Here is a 17,249-nt window from a genome sequence, read left to right on the forward strand (position 1 = left end):
CTGATGGGTGCTGGTTAGCGCCTTGCATGGCAGCTCCCTCCATCAGTGTGTGAATGTGTGTGTAAATGTGGAAGTAGTGTCAAAGCGCTTTGAGTACCTTGAAGGTAGAAAAGCGCTATACAAGTACAACCCATTTATCGTTATTTATAACACTGAATATTGCATTGTTGCATTTCTTTTCACAGTTTATATTTTTTTGAAGTATTATTTAATAAGTATATTTATAAAGGATTTTTGAATTGTTGCTATTTTTAGAATATTTAAAAAAAATCTCACGTACCCCTTAGCAAACCTTCAACTACCCCCAGGGGTACGCTTACCCCCATTTGAGAACCACTGCTCTTGCGGGTGACTTTTCAGATGATGCTACAAATTAGCAGTGCTGCTACTTTTGGAAGCAACGCTTCTGCCGTATAAATGTTAAACATGTTCCCGCTTGAAGCCAAACCACCGCCATACGATGAACTTAAGGGTGCAACGGATTAAAAAACTCACAGTTCGGATCGTTTCTCGGATAAGAGTCACGGATCGGATAATTTTTCGGATCAGCAAAAAAAAAAAAAAAGATAAGACAAATAAACAGAAGTTTGGTCTTTTTGTTTTGTAACACTTTTAAATTATTAAATTGAAATATATAAAATCAAGTTAAAGTGCACAACACATAATATCTTATTTTTAACATAATTAATGAAAATCAGTGCCACATAAAAAGGAATTTCTCCTTTCTTTAAACTTGGACCAATGACCATTAATAAAAAAAACATTTAAAGTGCAACGTAAGAATGCACAACAGCTTCCTTGAAACAGAGGTAGTGAAATAAAGCCTGACATCTGGAGTGATGCTGCTGTCTTCCACACATGGAGCCATGGATTGTAGAATCCTTGTTTTCAGTGGCAGGATCATTGACACAGATGGTGAAGTGTCAGTGCTCAGCAGAGATTTTACAGTTTTGAGGGGTTTGAGCACCTGGACTCCTCTGCCACTCTCATGTCATCATCAGACAGGATAATGATGTCTTTGACATTTTTCTTCAGGGTCTTGTTGGGTCAATGCAGAGTATATAGCTTGTTGGGACATGATGTATGAGCTTATGAGTAGGCAGCTCTAGCATTTCTTACTTTTTTTTAAGCACATAAGCAGCTGTTGTGCTTGGGTGGAAGTAGGAAACCTTCCTGATCCTCCCTAGGAGGCGCTCCATCCTATTGACTGAGATGTGATGCCAAATTCACTACATGTGCAACGCACCCTACCCGTGGTCCCTGTCCTGTCTCATTCACTGCATTTATTTGATTTTTTGCATTATCAGTTGTGACTGGGATGTCTTTATCTTCCATTCCTCCCCTGCTTGTGTCAGTACCTGTGCAAGGTGACTCTCGTAGAGGGGGCGTGTCTTCTCATCTCACAGTCTGCTGTGATGAAGTGAGCGCTTATCGCCACATAGTTCCCAAGGACCACCACCCTTCGTCCACAACTTTTTTCTTGTCTTGCTCATCAAAATCTGGCACAATCTTATCGCTGAAGATGATGGGCGACGGTATGTCGTAATGTGGCTGACGCACTTTCAGCATGTGTTTAAAACCCTCGTTTTGCACGATGGAGTTTGCACCTATAAACACACCGATTAAATGGCACGGGGCGTTCAAGCTCCCCCGTTACTCCGCTCGCCATTACCACACTGTGCGAACAACCTTTTTTTTTTCTTTTTTCATAAATCAGACACGTGTGTGCCGAACCGAAGATATTGATCTGAACGGATCACGGGTCAATGTTGATCCGTTGCACCACTAGATGAAGCCCGTGCTGTTTTTCTTGGGAATTAATTCTTCCTTCATCTGTTACCAGATTCGCACCTTCTCTCTCTCGTTTTAACACTTGCAACACACCAATAGCATCACAGCTAATGTTATCCATGCCGCTACCTCTCTACTCGGGGAGGGCGTGTGACGTTGCACGCGTGACGTATGTAAGAAGGTGCGCTTGTTTTAAGTGTCTGTGTGAATGAGAGACAAGAAAGAGGAAGAAACGCATGCAGTTTAATGCCCGCAACTAAAAGCAACTGCGTGAGAACATATACTTGAATATCACGAGATAGTAATTTTCTATATCGCACAGAGACAAACCCGTGATATATCGTGTATCGATATATCGCTCAGCCCTAACTCACAACAACATCCCCTGATCCAAACCCACATATTATGTGTCCCTACTTCTCCAAACGTGTGAACACATGCACAATTTATCCTGTAGAATGGAATTCCCTTAGACCCCGAATGAACCCTGAGCAAGTCACCAGATTGTGCACTGCACTGTAGGACACCAACAATGACTTTACTGCTTTAATTTGTCCGCGTCAACAGAAGTGTTCCAATGAAGCCATATGGAAAACAGGGGGAGGAGTAAAGGTGCGTTCAGTTTTTGAGCGAGCCAACTCTGTCACACACTGGAGCCTGAACATCAGATGCGAAGGACAGAGGGACTCAGGTATGGTTCTGCTCTATTTGGTCAACTAAGACTCCTTTAATGTGGCTTCTTTTTCAGACAGAACTACTAACATTGTCTTGCGGTGAAACATACAAATATTTCAACTTGCATCTTCCCTTGATAAGAGTAGGCATGGCTGAAACAGACAAGTTTCGAAATGATGCAACAGACTGTCACCAATATATTTGTTTAAGGTAATATTTTGTAACTGTTTGAAAAACTGGATTAGTGGGCAAATTACATTTCACCAAAATCAAACAGAAAGTGCAAATAAATGGTTTGCACTCATTATTTTATATTTTCCCAGGGATCTCAAAAATGAGGCTGACAAAGGTAAAAAGACAAAAGACCAACCACCAACAGTCCCCAAAGTTGGCTCTATTGAAGTGGTGAGTTATTTGTTTGTTCCTTCATATTATATATATATATATATATATATATATATATATATATATATATAAATGATAAATGGGTTGTACTTGTATAGCGCTTTTCTACCTTCAAGGTACTCAAAGCGCTTTGACACTACTTCCACATTTACCCATTCACACACACATTCACACACTGATGGAGGGAGCTGCCATGCAAGGCGCCAATCAGCACCCATCAGGGTGACGGACGTGACGAGGTTGGTACTGAGTGGGATTTGAACCAGGGACCCTCGGGTTGCGCACGGCCACTCTACCACTGCGCCACGCCGTGTATATATATATATATGGCTCGGGATCTTTCTGTGTGGAGTTTGCATATTCTCCCCGTGAATGCGTAGGTTCCCTCCAGGTACTCCGGCTTCCTCCCACCTCCAAAGACATGCCCCTGGGGATAGGTTGATTGGCAACACGAAATGGTCCTTAGTGTGTGAATGTGAGTGTGAATGTTGTCCGTCTATATGTGTTGGCCCTGCGATGAGGTGGCGACTTGTCCAGCGTATACCCCCCCTTCCGCTCGATTGTAGCTGAGATAGGCGCCAGTGCTCCCCGCGACCCCAAAGGGAATAAGCGGTAGAAAATGAAAGGATGGATATATATATATATATATATATATATATATATATATATATATGTGTGTATGTATATATATATATGTGTGTATGTATATATATATATGTGTGTATGTATATATATATATGTGTGTATGTATATATATATATATATGTGTGTATATATATATATATGTGTATATATATATATGTGTGTATATATATATATGTGTATATATATATGTGTATATATATATATATATATATGTATATATATAGATATATATGTGTGTATATATATATATATATGTGTGTATATATATATATATATATGTGTGTATATATATATATATGTGTATATATATATATATATATATATATATATATACATACATACATACATATAGTGATTTTACTTTTTAGTTTACATCTACACAGTATGTATTAATGGAAATATTGAAAACAACTTCTAAAGCGTGTGTACCTCTTTTTCAAAATGCCAATTTTGAATAATAGTTATTTTACAAATACTGAAATCCTGACACCCATATGACTGTTTCATTCTGAAAAAAATGCGTCATGGAAAAAAATGCTTGCTTTTGGTGTTGTGCGAGCTTCATTGCTCAGATTGCAAAAGATTTTGGAATTTGTTTAGGTCAAATGGAGGCAAAAAAGCATGTCTGGGGTAAAGAATAAAAATGTATTATTATTTTATGGAGTTCTACATCAATGTAAGTACCTCAACAGGATTTTTTTTTAGCCTCAAGTATCTAAAAAACTTCAGAGGCAGCTTTTTTCCGTGTAATTGGTCACAGGGTTTCGGTGGGTCAATAAAAAGTATTAAAAATCATTAGATAGATTTTGTATTAGTGATATTGTTTTTATAAGCGCTAACACAGACAAACTATCCATCCATCCATTTTCTTCCGCTTATCCGAGGTTGGGTCACAGGGAAAGCAGCCTAAGCAGGGAACCCCAGACTTCCCTCTCCCCAGCCACTTCATCCAGCTCCTGCCGGGGGATCCCGAGGCATTCCCAGGCCAGCCGGAAGACATAGTCTTCCCAACGTTTCCTGGGTCTTCCCCGTGGCCTCCTACCGGTCGGACATACCCTGAAGGGTGACATCCTGACCAGATGCCCGAACCACCTCATCTGGCTCCTCTCGATGTGGAGGAGCAGCGACTTTACTTTGAGCTCCTCCTGGATGACATAGCTTCTCACCCTATCTCTAAGGGAGAACCCTGCCACCCGGTGGAGGAAACTCATTTCGGCCGCTTGTACCCGTGATCTTGTTCTTCCGGTCATAAAAAAAAGGCTCATGACCAGAGGTTGGGAACGTAGATTAATCAGAGATTGCACTCCACCCTTTTCTGGGCGAAAACCATGGACTTGGACTTGGAGGTGCTGATTCTCCTCCAAGTTGCTTCACACTCTGCTGCGAACCGATCCAGTGAGAGCTGAAGATCCTGGCCAGATGAAGTCATCAGGACCAATTCATCTGCAAAAGGCCGATAACTAATCCTGCAGCCACCAAACGGGATCCCCTCAACACCCTTACTGCGCCTTGAAATTCTGTCCATAAAAGTTATGAACCGAATCAATGACAAAGGGCAGCCTTGGCGCAATCCAACCCTCACTGGAAACATGTCCGACTTACTGCCGGCAATGCGGACCAAGCTCTGACACTGATGATGCAGGGAACGGACCACCACAATCAGACAGTCCGCTACCCCATACTCTCTGAGCACTCCCCACAGGACTTCTCGAGGGAGACAGTCGATTGCCTTCTCCAAAATCACCAAGCACATGTAGACTGATTGGGCTAACCCCCTTGCACCTTCAAGCATACTTGCCAACCTCGAGACCTCCGATTTCGGGAGGTGGGGGGGGGGCGTGGTTAAGAGGGGAGGAGTATAATTCACCAACTCCAGTATTTCATATATATATATATATATATGAAGAGTTCATACGCAAAAACCGATAAACGCCATTTTGATAAAGTTTAGCCCAGCCTCGGTAATATATAGTCCGCCACTTCTATTGTGGTATACCAAAATCAATTTGTTTGCAAATGCGGACAAATGTCGCTTTTAACGTCATTTAGTTCAGCGATTTATTGCAAAGGCCGATAAGCGCCATGGATCATCTACCACAAAAGCCGATATATCCGTTTGCCCAACCAGCGCTGCATTACGGGATCACGTGACAAACAAAATGCCGGCGCGCACGGAGTCACTCAGTGTTGTTATCCACGCATGAATAATTTGGAAGCTTCTCCTGTGAACAAAGCTGTTTAGCCAGCGAAAAAAACTGAAGTGTTGAAGTTATTTGATGTTGGCGCTAGCACGCGTGTCCGTGAGTTTTACACCGCTGCGTTAAACGATGTTGTCGAGCATGGAGCTAATGTCGATAGCGATGATGAGTGAGCTGTTATCTGCACAGGAGTGTTTTTGATAGGCAAACCAGGTTGAGCATTTGTGGTTGTTTTATTAATAAAACATTGTCTTCATTGCAACACTGTTTTTTTGGTTTTTTCATTTTGTGCTGAAAAGCACGAGGTAAATATGTGAGGTCCCAGTTCCAAAAAAGCATGTCCGGTTAGCAAGTATGAAAAAACAATGTTCGCAGGGACAGCTAGATTCATACGTACCAAGGGATCGAAACTGTTAAATAATGAAGTAAATAAATGTGAACAGTTGTTACGTTGAAATGTGGCTTTCGATAAATTTCACGTTCTGTTTTTCTCTCTATCTTTATCTTGAATATTATGCGAAATAACGACCGCAAAGAAAACGATTTTGGAGATATCTGTTTTTGCGACATATCATAATTTGGATATATCTGCTTTTGACGTAAAACCACATCAAACACTCTTACTTGAAAGCCATTCATTACATCAACATTTCTTAAAAGTTTAGGCTTTCATGACTTGCTTATGTTGATATTAAATAAACCATTGTACGCTTGTACATGTACCGGCAACACCAGCAGGCAGAAAATCGTTAATATACAGAATCGGTCAAAATGGATTTATCTGCTTTTGCATATGAACTCTTCATATATATATATATATATATATATATATATATATATATACTCCAGTATTTCATATATATATATATATATATATATATATATATATACATATATATATATATAAATAAAAGTGTGTGTGTGTGTATAAAATACTTGACTTTCAGTGAATTCTAGCTATATATATTTATTTTATTATATATATAATTAAAAGAAATAGTTGAATTTCCGACGGCACCTATCAAAAACACAGTAATAAAAACACAGTAGTTCTACTAACTGTACTGTGCTTACTGGTTACTAAAAAACAACAACAACACTTACCTTTCACTATTTGAGTAACCTTTGTTCTGCTATTTGCGTATTGGCGAGCGATCTCCGAACCCGGGACCATATTCTTCACGGATTTGTTGTAGACATCCGCAAATGAGAACGGGATGTTGCTTCCAGCTATCAGCATAGCCATCTTTGTCTTAGCATAAGACATCGGGTCTCCATTTTGCAAGGTGGCCCATAATACTGGGTTGTGAACGATGCTGCGCTGCGGACGCTTTGTGTTTCGCTGACCGTTCATGGCTGAGTATATCCGTTCGGCCGACGTGTTCAATGGTGAAGTCTGTTCTACAAAATTTACAGGCAACATACCCCTTCCCCTTCGAACTCGCCTGGATAAACTGAAATTGATTTTTCCAATCGTTCTGGAACTTTCAAGCGTATTTCTCTTCATTTTGCTCGTCGACGGTGTAATATATTGGGTTGGAGTCAATAACCAGGCGACATGATGAAGTTACGTCTCTTTACTGTGGGCTTCAGAACAGACTCCCTAATGCATGTTCCTTGACTGCTTTTAAATGTAGAATATATGTAGAATATATTTACATTCTATTCTATTCTATTCTATGTACAGTAGATGGCAGTATTGTCCTGTTTAAGAGGGTCACAACATTGCTGAGTCAGGTTCTCATGGAGCTGGAGGGGGCGTGGCCTCCATCTCCGCCTGAATTTGGGGAGATTTTCGGGAGAGGCGTTGAATTTCGCGAGTCTCCCGGAAAATTTGGGAGGGTTGGCAAGTATGCCCTTAAGGACCCTGCCGAGAGTATAGAGCTGGTCCACAGTTCCACGACCAGGATGAAAACCATACTGTTACTCCTGAATCGGAGGTTCAACTATCCAGCGTAGCCTCCTCTGCAGTACACCTGAATAGACCTTACTGGTAACGCTGAGGAGTGCGATCCCAAGATAGTTGGAACATACCCTCCGGTTCCCCTTCTTAAAGAGAGGAAACACCACCTCGGTCTGCCAATCCAGCTGTACAGCCCCCGATGTCCACGCTATATTGTAGAGTCTTGTCAACCAAGACAGCATCCAGAGCCTTAAGGTTCTCGTCCACCCCAGTGTCTTGCCACTGAGGCGGTTTTTAACAACCTCAGCAACCTCAGCCCCAGAAATAGGAAAGCCCACCACAAATTCCACAGGTACTGCTTCCTCGTAGAAAGATATGTTGGTGGGATTGAGGAGGTCTTTGAAGTATTGCCTCAACAACATTCGCAGTTGAGGTCAGCAGCAAACCATCCCCACCATACACAGTGTTGACAGTGCACTGCTTCCCCTTCCTGAGGCGGCGGATGGTGGTCCAGAATCACTTCGAAGCCATCCAGAAGTCGTTTTCCATTGCTTCCCCAAACAGACGTATATTACCCGTGGGGGCGTGCAGGCTTTGAGCGGGGGGTTTACAAGAATTGGCACCCCAGCCCGTCCCGTCTCACTGCGTGCAACGCCAGAGTGAAAGAGAGTCCATTCCTTCTCGAGAGAACTGGTTCCAGAGCCTTTGCTGTGCCTCGAAGTGAGTCCAGTCTAGCCGGAACTTCTCCACCTCGCGCACTAGCTCAGGCTCCTTTTCCCCCACCAAGGTGACGTTCCACGTCCCAAGAGCTAGCTTATGTAGCCGAGGATCAGGCTGCCCAGTGCCTGCCTTCGACTGCTGACCAGCTCACTTTGCACCCGACCCCTATGGCCCTTCCCATGAGTGGTGAGCCCATTGGAGGGGCAGACCCATGTTGCCTCTTCGGGCTGTGCCCCACCTCCGGGCCTTGCTCCAAAGGGGGGCCCTGGTGACCAGTGTCCGGGCAAAGGAAATCTGAGTCCTCGTTTTGTGTTTTTCATAAAGTTTTTCGAGCTGCTCTTTGTCTGATCCGTCACCTAGGACCTATTTGTCTTGAGAGACCCTACCCGGACAACATAGCTCCTAAGATCATTGGGCCACGCAAACTCCTTTACCACGATAAGGTGGCAGCTCAGAGTGCCCAAACGTTTTGTTTCCAAGGGCCAAAGTGACAATCTGCCAATAGCCCGTGGGCCAAAAATAAAAATTATAAGTGTGAAACACAAATAGTCAAAAAGTTATTATATTTAGCACCAGTAACAATCAGAGATGTCCGATTATGGCTTTTTTACCAATATCCGATATTGTCCAACTCTTAATTACCGATACCGATATATACAGTTGTGGAATTAACACATTATTATGCCTAATTTTTTTGTGATGCCCCGCTGGATGCATTAAACAATGTAACAAGGTTTTCCAAAATAAATCAACTCACGTTATGGTAAAAAAAATGCCATATTTATTATTACGTAAGTCGTTGTGTGTTTAGTTTCATAAAGCAGCCGTTAGGGACATTATTCTGAATTTCCTCTTACATACACCATTGAAATGCTCTCACATAAACAACTATAATGTTTTTCTCTCACACACACTACTGAAACACTCTTATACACACTACTGAAATGCTCTCACATACACTACTGAAACACTCTTATAAACACTACTGAAATGGTCTCACATCCATCCATCCATCCATTTTCTACCGCTTATTCCCTTTGGGGTCGCAGGGGGCGCTGGTGCCTATCACAGCTACAATCGGGCGGAAGGCGGCGTACACCCTAGACTAGTCGCCACCTCATCGCAGGGCCAACACAGATAGACAGACAACATTCCCACTCACATTCACACGCTAAGGCCAATTTTAGTGTTGCCTTAGATTAAAGGTGCATGTCTTTTGGAAGTGGGAGGAAGCCGGAGTACCCGGAGGGAACCCACGCATTCACGGGGAGGACATGCAAACTCCACACAAAAAGATCCCGAGCCCGGGATTGAACCCAAGACTACTCAGGACCTTCGTATTGTGAGGCAGACGCACTAACCTCTCTTCCACCGTGAAGCCATGCTCTAAAATGCTCTCACGTACACTATTGAAATGCTCTCACATAAACAACTAAAATGTTTTTCTCTCACGCACACACACACACCATGTGCGTGTGAGAGACAACAATTTCAGTAGTATGTGTGCAAGGATTTCAGTTATGTGTATGAGATCATCTTACCAGCGTGTATGAGAGCATCTTACCAGTGTGTATGAGGGAGGTTGCATTCCGGTCAACAATAATGCCCGCCCCTTTTCAGACAAGTTTTTTGTTGTTGTTGTTTTTAAACAAAATGTATGCCTAACTGCCGACAAGTAGCTTAACCGAGGCAGGACCTCTACTTCATAATATGAGGGCTTCAGCGGAGAATATAAGAAACGGAAAAAGTACACTGTCAGATCAGCTAGTAATGTTGCCAGCGTTGTTGTTATGGTAACATGTCGAAATGTGAGTCACGTCGTGGTACGTCAGTAGCTGTTTAAATACTAATAATAATGGATTACATTTATTCAGCGTTTTTCTATCGACTAGATAAGGGGTCATGCATGTTCAATTGTTTCTTTTGCCAAACTTTGTTCCACAGCACTAGCTGTCCGAACGGTATCGTTTTTCCAAATGGGACATTATTTTGACCCCTTTTGGGGGGCTCGGCATGAGAGACACCAACCATGCCCCTGAGGTCCCACACTACAGCACACCTGCTAGTTCTAGTCTCTGCGCACAGTTTCTAGTGGCGCCTCAAAGTGGCCAGTTGCTTGGGTAGTGGCTTTGTGTTCTGGCGTGTCTGTGATCTCATCCATCCATTCATTCATCCATCCATCCATCCATCCATCCATCCATCCATCCATTTTCTATCGCTTGTCCCTCTCTCCTCCTTTTTATTTATTTTTTATCCTCAAGGGGGAGGCTTTGCCCTGTTGTCCATGCAGGGGTGGGGTGGATGGTTCCCGTGGCCCCGTGCTGGGTGGTCCTGCTGCGCCTGACTTGAGCGGGATTGTTGGGCACGTGGGTGCCCGGTTACTTGTGAATCAAGTGAATCGTGTGTGAGGTTATGCACATTCGTCCTGTGATAGGTGAATCAAGGGAATTGTGAGGTTCTGCACATGCACTATGTAAAAAGTGAATCAAGGTAGGGCGAGCCCTTGCATGCAGTAACCATGTGCAAGCTTTTGTGTATGCATTTTGTGATGAGTGGATCAAGTTAATCATTTCACTTTGGTGTGTGACAAAGGTACCCGCTCAGTAAAAAAAAATCACGTTGACCATCACTACAACTGAGTACTACAGCATGATAGACCTTGTTTTTGTTTGAAGATGAATACTTGGGTGATTCAACACAGTGGTTTGTAGTTTGTCAAAAGCAGAAAGTAACTGCACAGCAGATTGTTGTTGTTGGCTTACGAGATATGTGAAGTGTTTCACTACCTTGAGACATTGGCCATTGAGCATAATATTGGGAGCGTGTTGAAAAATGCTTCATTTTTTAATGCATTGATGGTGACTAGGGGGATAGGATTTCCGTGTTAAAGGAAGTGCGGATAAGCCTTAAACAGATTTCAGGTCATGGAAGAGATGGTCATCTAGCTTCTGGTGTCTAAGTGTGCAGAAATTGACATGATGTGACTGAAATGCTGTCATCGTAAGAACCAGTTTACAGAGCCACACTCAACTAACTGCTTCTTCCAAAACTAAACGTTTTTTTCTCACCTCCATGGAGCCTATATTGAAATACTTGAAATATTCCGGTTAATACCGGAATATTGTAAGTATTGCGTGCATATTAACACAGAAGTTATCCCTCTCACAAGTGAGCTCTTCTCATATAACTGCTTTATAACATTGTTCAACTTTGGTTTCTCTTTTTCTTTACATGAGCACAGTTCAGGTTTGCAGACGGCAAAGACATTGTACTAATAGTCTTTGGGACCTTAATGTCGGTGGCCCATGGATCAGCCATGCCATTTATGTCTATTGTGTTTGGGGAAATGACGGATACCTTCATACATCACTCTGCATATCAAATCAACACCAGCAACCACAGTGAGTTCACAGAGAGAATAATAATTATCTGACTCAATGATGAACACATTTTCTTTTCTATTTTCAGATTCCACATCCATGATTTTTAACTCAACCTTTCAGGAGGCGATGGCCACGTAGGACAATAAGTCAATATAAAAGCTGCACTTAACGAGACACATTTGATCACTACTGTTTCTCCCATTCCAGCTATGCTGTCTATTACTCCATCATAGGGGTCTTGGTGCTGGTGGCTGCCTACATGCAAGTTGCCTTCTTTACAATATCAGCTGGAAGGCAGGTCCAACGCATTCGCAAGCGTTTTTTCCACTGTGTCATGCGACAGGACATTGGCTGGTTTGATGTCAACGACACAGGAGAGCTCAACACACGTCTCACAGAGTGAGTGATGTGTAAATTACACACTGCACTCTACTTTGTCGAAGGTTTGCACATGGGCCACGAAAGAACCCTTCTAACTTTTTTGGAGGATGACGGTTTCTGATTAAAATTAAAAATATAGGAAATGAGATGGGATGTTACGATCAGGATTTTGTTCTGTCGATTCCAATTCCCACCCCCCTTGAGTGAGGTCGACCAATACCAATACTGATACTGCTCGCATCAAGCCCTTCTCCACCGCAGGAACTTTTACAGGAAGGTTCCCGTTTACCCTGGTAACTCAGCGTTTTCCATCAAATACTACTAATGAAGTTCCAGAGGAACTATTTTAGTTTCCTATAAGTTTGGTGATACTTTGAGGGGGGCCGGCTGTGCTGTGTTGTTGTTTGAACACATTCGGGGAGTTCCTAAAACTTTGTATTTTACATTTTTGCTGATATTAAAGTATGAGGGACATCTTACAACATCTTTGACCATGGAGAGGCAGACTTTTGTGATAAATCAGTCTGACTGGTAAAACTATTAGTGTTTTTACTCAGCGGTACTGTGTAAACTAGTTTGCAGTTTCATGTTGTTTATCAGTTTCTACAAAACTTAATTTTGGTACTTGAAATTATTAAAAATGGACAAACTCTGTTGGGCGTATTTACATTCATTTGGAATATCAAGTATTTAGCCAGATATTTAAGAGGCAACTGCAGCTGCTCACTGGGACTCAGCAACGTTGTTGTTCGAAAATAAATGTGAAATAGTGGAGGCAGTGAATGAGTGGAACAAACGTAAATCACATCAAAGTAAATACTAAATAATTACTTTTTTAGTTGTAGTAGTAGTAGTCAGCGACACACACTTTGTGTCGTTACTGGACTAAACCAAAGTAAACCAAATGCTAATACTAACAGACTAACGCTAAATCTGATGTGTTGATGTTGTCGCCGTGAGATAAATACTGACATTCATAATTTAAGTACTGTTATTTACAGCGAAAATGGACCATACATACTCGCCTAGTTTCATAAATTCACAATATACTTAGGAGACGACTATATGACTGTGGGCACTGTTGTAGGTGTTGGTAGTTTATTAGAAACATGCATATAGTTATAGTATAATACAGTACATATTTTCATTTTGTCATTACAACATGTCCTAAAAGGTGTGGACATAAGTTTACTTTTTATGTAAAATTCGGCACACTTTGTTTTAAATCATATAATTTTGTATCCTACTACTTTTGTATGTTATTTACTTATACTTTAGTAGAATGCATTTGACCTGTTTTTGTCTGTTTATTTACATGGTGTCAATGTAAAAATATACTCTGCCACTCATACATACGCCATCAGCCTGAACTGTGTAATGCGGTGGAAACAAACCACACACTTTTACAGTAAACTATAGTTCCAGGAACTTTGGTGTAAAAGGGCCTATGTAATAACTGTATTTTTTCTGTTTATTTGTCGTAAGGGTTGTCTACAATTTAACTATATCAATATTTAAATGAGTTCCTAATTATCTTTTATTACATCCTGTAGTGGCTATTTCGGCTATCTATGAAGCACAGTCTTAATTCAACCACTTCAGAAATGATAACGCAGAGTTTAGTATTACTCGTTAAGTGGGCTGGGTGTCAACTCACTCACTCCCCCTTCACTATCAACTTCTTTATTGTAATCAGAGAACACATTTACATAAAACACATAACTTCCTGTTCAGCTCAGATATGGGCAGCGGCCGTAAACCTTCAAAATAAATTACCGTTACAACGTTACAATGACATAATATGAATAATACCCTTTGTAGCAAATGGCAGTTACGCATACAATTGTTTGATCAAAACAATGTCAACAGTACACAATAAATACAACAAAATAAACAATCATTTAAATCCTTTGTTTCCATTGTCCTAATTAGGCCTGTCCAGTTTGTAAACATAAAAATATATATATTTAGAGACAATAAAAATATAAACCTGATCACTTTAGTATCGATCATATACTAATACTTTTTATGGTTTCAACACCGTCAATTTATGGCTCCACCGGCCGTCATCTTACATGTTGTATGCTTATTGTGACAGTGCTGTCATACAAACAGTTGTTGTTATACAATATCATCCTATCTGCATCCATCCATCCATTTTCTACCTCTTGTTTATCTCTAGATTCTTATTACCGGTAATCTAATTTCCTGTTAATATCATCTCATTTTGTACTGCAACGTGGGGATTCCTATTGTAATTTTGAAATTGTGTTTCAATAGTTTTGATCAACATTTAGGTCAATAGGAATAGGAGCAATCACCACAACACTCGCACTTACTATTTTCCTCACAACCCAAATTTAATTATGTGTGGGTTCCAATTGTATATCATGTTGAAAAAAATTATTTGTATTTTTCTATTCATTTACATGTATAGAGATGTCTACAAAATCCAAGAAGGTTTTGGAGACAAATTGGGGATGTTGCTCCAATCGGTTTCCACCTTCATCTTTTCCTTTGTTGTTGGCCTAAGTAAAGGATGGAAGCTCACTCTGGTCATCCTGGCTATCTGCCCTGTGTTAGGTCTTACAGCTGCACTTTTCAGTGGGGTAATCTTGGTCTCTATGCATCCTTCAACAAGAGTAAGACTCTTGTTACTAGGCTTATACTGCGTATATCTCTCCCTAGATGGTGACATCATTCACATCTAAAGAACAGGCTGCCTATGCCAAAGCGGGGTCCGTGGCACAGGAGGTACTTTCTTCGATCAAAACTGTGTTTGCCTTCAATGGTCAGCAGAAAGAGATTGACAGGTTTGTGCAGAATGTTGACGATGTAAATGTATATGTACAAAATACAGCCCGTGGTACGGCCAGTTAAGATTTTCAATCCAACCTGCTGGACGTTTCCAAATTTTTATTTTTAAACCTTTCACATCGATACTGTAGCCACCAATATAATAATCAGTGCCATCTTCAGATTACGGCAAATCTTGACCCATAGAAAGTATTCCAATGGTTGAAATCTGCGCTTTTGATGATTACTGGTTATTGCGGTAATCTATCACAGCAGCTGCAGGCAGATGAGGCACGAAGCAGAGTCAGAGTTTGTTTACAAAGCAGCCACCCTGTAATGCGGGTGTTAGATACAGATGCAGAAGCAGATTTTTACATCAAAGTTCTGCAGAAAAGAGATATTAAATCAGATTGTCAGTGTTTCTTTATTACTATATTCATATTTTTCTTGGTTTGTTGCATTTTGCTTGGTTGTAAAATATGTTAATTGATGAGGTGGTCTGAGAAGAAAGTATATATGTATATAAACACACATATATATATATATATATATATATATTTTTTTTTTTTTTACATATATATATATATATATATATATATATATCTATATATATATATATATACATATATATATTAGAGCTGCGAATCTTTGGGTGTCCCACGATTCGATTCAATATCGATTCTTGGGGTCGTGATTAGATTATAAATCGTTTTGTTTTTTTTCGATTCAACGTGATTTTCGTTTCAAAAAGGATATTTTTCCGATTCAAAACGATTCTCTATTCATTCATTACATAGGATTTCAGCAGGATCTACCCCAGTCTGCTGACATGTGAGCAGAGTGGTAGATTTTTTTAAAAAGCTTTTAGAATAGAATAGAATAGAATAGAATAGGATAGAATAGAAACTACTTTATTGATCCCTGGGGAAAATTCAGCACCACAGTTTGCTCACAATTGTATAATTGCAAAGGACAATGTTTTATCAACTGATTGCAATATTGTAAATTTGTTTTAACTATTAAACAAAACAAAAATATGACTTATTTTATCTTTGTGAAAACATTTCACACAGTGTGTTGTCAAGCTTATGAGATGTAATGCAAGTGTAAGCACTGTGACACTATTGTTCTTTTTTTTTCATTTTTATAAATGTCTAATGATAATGTCAATGAGGGATTTTTAATCACTGCTGTGCTGAAATGATAACTAATATTGACACTGTTGTTGATAATATTAATTTTTGTTTCACTACTTTTTCGTTTGTTCTGCGTCGTGTTTGTGTCTCCTCAATTGCTCTGTTTATTGCAGTTCTGAGTGTTGCTGGGTCAGGTTTGGTTTTGGAATTGGATTGCATTGTTATGGTATTGCTGTGTATTGTGTATATATATATATATATATATATATATATATATATATATATATATATAAATATATATATATATATATATATATATACAAACCCCGTTTCCATATGAGTTGGGAAATTGTGTCAGATGTAAATATAAACGAAATACAATTATTTGCAAATCCTTTTCAACCCATATTCAATTGAATGCACTACAAAAACAAGATATTTGACGTCCAAACTCATAAACTTTATTTTTAGAATTTTTTGGCTGCAACACGTGCGTGCCAAAGTAGTTGGGAAAGGGCATGTTCACCATTGTGTTACATCACCATTTCTTTTAACAACACTCAATAAACGTTTGGGAACTGAGGAAACTAATTGTTGAAGCTTTGAAAGTGTAATTAATTCCCATTCTTATTTTATGTAGAGCTCTGGTCGTTCAACAGTCCGGGGTCTCCGCTGTCGTATTTTACGCGTCATAATGCGCCACACATTTTCGATGGGGGACAGGTCTGGCCTGCAGGCGGGCCAGGAAAATACCCGCACTCTTTTACTAAGAAGCCACGCTGTTGTAACACGTGGCTTGGCATTGTCTTGCTGAAATAAGCAGGGGCGTCCATGATAACGTTGCTTGGATGACAACATATGTTGCTCCAAAACCTGTATGGACATTTCAGCATTAATGGTGCCTTCACAGATGTGTAAGATACCCATGCCTTGGGCACTAATACACCCCCATACCATCACAGATGCTGCCTTTTGAACTTTGCGCCTATAACAATCCAAATGGTTATTTTCCTCTTTGTTCTGGAGGACACCACTTCCTCTGTTTCCAAATATAATTTGAAATGTGGACTCATCAGACCACAGATCACTTTTCCACTTTGCTGCAGTCCATCTTAGATGAGCTCAGGCCCAGCGAAGCCTGCGGCGTTTCAGGGTGTTGTTGATAAACGGGTTTGGCTTTGCATAGTAGAATTTTAACTTGCACTTACAGATGTAG

General features: G+C 40.5%; 1 protein-coding gene across 17 annotated transcripts in view; it reads left to right on the forward strand.

Moving 5' to 3' along the window:
- LOC133561923 (phosphatidylcholine translocator ABCB4-like) overlaps positions 1 to 17,249 on the forward strand; it is a 76,637-nt gene that overhangs the window by 31,093 nt on the left and 28,295 nt on the right. For 10 of the 17 annotated variants that reach the window (XM_061915605.1, XM_061915609.1, XM_061915611.1 and 7 more), the window contains 8 exons: positions 2,359 to 2,482; positions 2,540 to 2,676; positions 2,790 to 2,871; positions 11,579 to 11,738; positions 11,806 to 11,854; positions 11,928 to 12,119; positions 14,539 to 14,710; positions 14,790 to 14,914. In XM_061915605.1, the coding sequence (XP_061771589.1) occupies positions 2,615 to 2,676; positions 2,790 to 2,871; positions 11,579 to 11,738; positions 11,806 to 11,854; positions 11,928 to 12,119; positions 14,539 to 14,710; positions 14,790 to 14,914 (842 nt within the window). In that variant the 5' untranslated portion in view covers positions 2,359 to 2,482; positions 2,540 to 2,614. Of the gene's footprint in view, positions 1 to 2,358; positions 2,483 to 2,539; positions 2,677 to 2,789; positions 2,872 to 11,578; positions 11,739 to 11,805; positions 11,855 to 11,927; positions 12,120 to 14,538; positions 14,711 to 14,789; positions 14,915 to 17,249 lie in introns of those variants that run through there. The other 7 variants (XM_061915616.1, XM_061915617.1, XM_061915602.1 and 4 more) reach the window with 6 other exon arrangements.

Source organism: Nerophis ophidion, linkage group LG11 (assembly GCF_033978795.1).
Source record: "Nerophis ophidion isolate RoL-2023_Sa linkage group LG11, RoL_Noph_v1.0, whole genome shotgun sequence".
NCBI lineage: Eukaryota > Metazoa > Chordata > Actinopteri > Syngnathiformes > Syngnathidae > Nerophis > Nerophis ophidion.